The sequence below is a fragment of the Arvicola amphibius genome, chromosome 12 (assembly GCF_903992535.2).
Source record: "Arvicola amphibius chromosome 12, mArvAmp1.2, whole genome shotgun sequence".
NCBI lineage: Eukaryota > Metazoa > Chordata > Mammalia > Rodentia > Cricetidae > Arvicola > Arvicola amphibius.
In genome coordinates, this window is record NC_052058.2 from 109,568,243 (window position 1) to 109,573,027 (window position 4,785).

General features: G+C 40.3%; 1 protein-coding gene across 1 annotated transcript; it reads left to right on the forward strand.

Moving 5' to 3' along the window:
• The first annotated feature begins 348 nt into the window (after positions 1-348).
• LOC119827842 (60S ribosomal protein L26-like) lies at positions 349-759 on the forward strand. Its single transcript, XM_038349758.1, has one exon. The coding sequence runs from the start codon at positions 382-384 to the stop codon at positions 757-759; it is 378 nt and encodes a 125-aa protein (XP_038205686.1). The 5' UTR covers positions 349-381.
• The last annotated feature ends 4,026 nt before the right edge of the window (positions 760-4,785 follow it).

A 4,785-nucleotide genomic window follows, 5' to 3' on the forward strand; every position in this document is an offset into this window, starting at 1 on the left:
GCAGGATGTGGTTTTACCCACGGAGCGAGCTTGCCAACCCTTGATTTCCAAAATATTTAGTGCAAATCCCCTCTAAACCTTGTATTGGAATCATTCCATAATCTTGAAATGTTGTTTTTCCATTTTTATTCAGTTCAAGAAATTCTGAATTTTTCTTGAAAGCTCCTTATAAATATTGGTTTGCACTAAACCCAGGAGTATCTAGACACCAAAAATAGCATCATGGGAGTAAAATGACAAGCCAGGGTAGAAGAAGGTATTCACAAGCTTATATAAATGACAATAGGCTTGGATTCTGGATATAAGGATGTTCTTTTTTTGTTTATTAAAAATTATTTTTCGCTTTCCTCTTGCGGCCATCGCTGGATCGCAGCCGCCAAAATGAAGTTCAATCCCTTTGTGACTTCTGACCGGAGCAAGAACCGCAAACGGCATTTCAATGCGCCTTCTCACATTCGGAGGAAGATCATGTCTTCCCCCCTTTCCAAAGAGCTGAGACAGAAGTACAGTGTTCGCTCGATGCCCATTCGAAAGGATAACGAAGTTCAGGTTGTCCGGGGACACTACAAAGGCCAGCAGATTGGCAAAGTGGTCCAGGTGTACAGGAAGAAATACGTCATCTACATTGAACGGGTGCAGAGAGAAAAGGCTAATGGCACAACTGTCCACGTGGGCATCCACCCCAGCAAGGTGGTGATTACCAGGCTAAAGCTGGACAAAGACCGAAAGAAGATTCTGGAAAGAAAAGCCAAGTCTTGACAAGTAGGAAAGGAGAAGGGCAAATACAAGGAAGAAACAATTGAGAAGATGCAGGAGTAGGGGCATCTCATACAGTTTTCATTAAAGACTGCTTGAGTAAAAAAAAATTATTTTTCATTTTACATACCAACCACAGTTTACCTCCCTCTCCTTCTCCCACCCCCTCCTCGTTCTTGCCCCCATCCATTCCTCAGAGCAGGTAAGGCCTTCCTTGGTGAGTCAATAAAGTGCGCCATACCAACTGAGGCAAGACCAAGTCCCTCCTCCCATACCAAGGCTGAGCGAGGTATCCCACCAGAGCAAACAGGCTCCAAGAAGAAGGTTTATGTATCTGGGATAGGTCCTGGTGCCACTGCCAGGAGTCCCCCCAACAGATCAGGCCACACAACTATCACCTGCATTCAGAGGGCCTAGTTCAGCTCCATGCAGGTTCCCCAGCTATCAGACCATAATCCGTGAGCTCCCATCAGCTCAGGTCAGTGTCTCTGATTTTCCCTATCATGCTCTTGACCCCCTCTTATTCACAAGATCCCTCCTCCCTCTCTTCAGCAGAAATCCAGGAGCTCAGCCCAGTGCTTGATTGTGGGTCCCTGCATCTGCTTTCATCAGTCACTGGATGTAGGTTCTATGGTGACAATTAGGGTAGTCACCAATCTGATTACAGGGACAGGCCAATTCAGGCACCCTCTCCACTATTGCTAGGAGTCTTACCTGGGATCATCCTTGTGGATTCCCAAGTATTTCTCTAACCCCATAATGGCTCCTTCTAACAAGATATCTCTTTCATTGCTCACTCCCTCTGTCTCTCCCCTAACTCTGTCTTCTTAATCCCTCATGTTCCCATCCCCCATCCCCACCCTTCTATCCACCTTGATTAACCAGGAGATCTTAACTATTTTCCTTCCTGGGGCCTCTTAGGGCCCTCCCTTCTTTATCTAGCTTCTCTGGGATTGTAGATTTATCCTTTGCTTTACATCTAATATCTACATAAGAGTGAATACATACCATGTTTGCCTTTCTGGGTCTGGGTTACCTCACTCAGGATGTTTTTTTCTAGTTACATCCATTTTTCTTGCAAATTTCAAGATGTCATTGTTTTTTACCACTAATACTCCACTGAGCCACTGTGTAAATGTACCACATTTTCTTTATCCATTCTTCAGTTAATGGGTATCTAGGTTGTCTCCCAGTTCTGACTGTTACAAAAAATGCTGTATGAATATAGTTGAGGAAATATCCTTGTGGTATGATTGTGTGTCCTTTGAGTATGTGCCCAAGAGTGTTATTGCAGGGTCTTGAAGTAGATTGAGTCCCAATTTTCTGAGAAACTGCCATACTGATTTCCAAAGTGACTGTACATGTTTCCACTTCCACTAGCAATGGAGAAGTGTTTCCCTTAATCCACATCCTCTCAAGAATAAGTTGTAATGAGGGTTTTTGATCCTAGCCAGTCTGATAGGTGTAAGATGTTATCTCAGAGTTGTGTTGATTTTTATTTCCCTGATGGCTAAGGATGTTGAACATTTCCTTAAATGTGTTTCAGCTGTTTGTTTTCTTTGTTGAGAATTCTTTGTTTAGATATGTACCCTGTTGTAGGAGGCCCCTTGTTCATTTCTGGCTGCTCAGCCCTGAAATAATGCCACAGAAGCCATATTATCTGCAATACTATTTAGCCAATATCTTAAGCATATTTCTGGCTAACTCATATCTTAATTTAACCCATCTCCATTAATCTGTGTATGGCCATGAAGCTGTGGCTTATGGGGTAAAGTTCCAGTGTCTGTCGCCAGTGGGGCTACATGGCTTTTCCTCTGACTCTGCCTTCCTTCTCCCAGCATTCAGTTTAGTTTTCCCTGCCTAGCTCTGTTCTACCCTATCAGGCCAAGCCAGTTTCTTTATTAGCCAATGGTATTCACAGCATACAGAGGGGAATCCCATATCACGTTCCCTTTCCTGTTTAAATAAAAAAGGAAGGTTTTAACTTTAACATAGTAAAATTACATATAACAAAGCAGGTATCAAGCAAGAATTATAGTTACAATATTTATATCTACTTTATCATTTATCATAACTAAAGAAAACTATAACTATAAATTTTTGAACTCCATCAAAAACTCCAGAAGTATATAATATTATCTAAGTAAACAGGAAGTGCACTGTAAGCAACTTCCAAAACTCTAGAATTAACAAAGACAACTTGCTGCCTGGAAAGTCACCCAAAGTTCTTCTGTACCATAGGGGCATCCATCTTCAGCCTACAGGCTCATAGTATCCAACAGACTTTTCCATGAAGCAGGAAATTTGAAAGACAGTTTTGCCTCTATTGTCAGTTTGTCAGTACTTACTTCTGTAGAATGTCTGGCAGACTCTTTCATGAAGCAGGAACCTTGAAGGACTGTCTCACCTTTAGGCAAGTTCAGCAGTCATTTTTGTGGGTCCTGCGTGTTCAGTTCACACAGCATACCATTAAGCAGTCCAGGCAAGAGCAGTTTCTTGCCAAAATGGCTAGCAAATTCCATAAGGAGCCTCTTCAATACCCATCATCCTCTTGAAGTAATTTGTGCTGCCTGGAGCATATGTGTCTCACTATCATGAAAAGTCCTAAGTTCTTAAACATTTTAAATGCCATATTCTGTAGTCTTTGAAAGGTTTGAAGAATGCCTATCCATCTGAAAAACATTTCTGTACATCTAGAAAAATCTAACTAACATGACTACAAGCTTGACTATTATAGATGATTATATATTAACCTAAATTTCTTAATTATACATTATATTTTTAAATGAGCTGTATAAACACAATACCCTAATCAAGAGCAGAAATATACATATAACAAAATTGACCTTAAATTTGTATCGATAAACCAAGATCCATACCAATGCAAATCTCTATAGCATATCCCCCTTTAAATGTAAAGAAACATTTATAAACAATCATCTAGGGGATTTGGGCATAGTTCCCTCAAAACTGCTTTCTGCTTTTTGTTGGGCAAAATAATTTTTGGGGCTGTTCATGGTGACCTTTCAGGGGGTCTTAGTCCATCAAACTATATTAGTCTGGAAGGATTCCACAGGTTCTCATCCTCTGTGGAAACAAAAGAAGAACTTCTTTTCCAAAGAAATATATCTTTAGACTAAAATTCTAAAGTCAAGATGTTGGTTTAACTTTATGTTAGTTTAACTTAGCAGTCCATACAATAAAATATCTCTCATTAAGTAGCTTTTTAACAGTCAAAAATTCAAATAAAACACAATAGTATACATAATCCAGACTGTGTATATTTTCCATCTTTATATGGCTTATTAATTTTTACTCCTTTTAATCAATGACTGTCTTTTTAAAGAGTTTACCTTTTTAAAACCATTTACTTTTTTAAAAAATAATTCTCTATATTCTTTTTTTTCTCTCTCCCAAGCCAACATACATTTATCCAACACTGTGACCTACTTAGAGGTCCTCTTTATCTGAATCTTTCATTATTGTGTATCTGTAATTATTTTCTGGCCAGGACTGCTTCTTAAAATGCTAAGCGCTTCTGAAAAACCTAAGTAGCAGCATTGCTAGGCTATATGTGGCCTTGCCTGCTTGCTCCACATACTCCAACATGGCAGAAGTCCATTCACCACCTCTGCAAGCCGTGCACATTGCCCCAGTTCCAAGTATGCAGTGAGTCTATGTTGAGCCATTAAGCAGTTTATAACATGCTGCTCACAGACTCCATTTAAATGCTCCATAGCCAGATCTCCCAAAAGATTCAGAGTTTGTGCAGGCAGCATGGCCCAGAAAACTGCTGTTTCAAAGCCATGAGGCTTTTTTTTCTGCTACCACTGAATTAGGAGAAACCTCTCTTAAAGGAACTGCAGCATGCAGCCAGTAAGTTGAGCCCATCCAAAAAAAAAATTCAGCTAATTTGTGTGTGTGTGTGTGTGTGTTTAGAATTCCTTTCCGAGCCCTGTAAGATTTTACATGGACTGCAGGGGTTATTCTCCCCAGATACTGCCTCTCTCTTCCTGTTCCTTCCCAGCT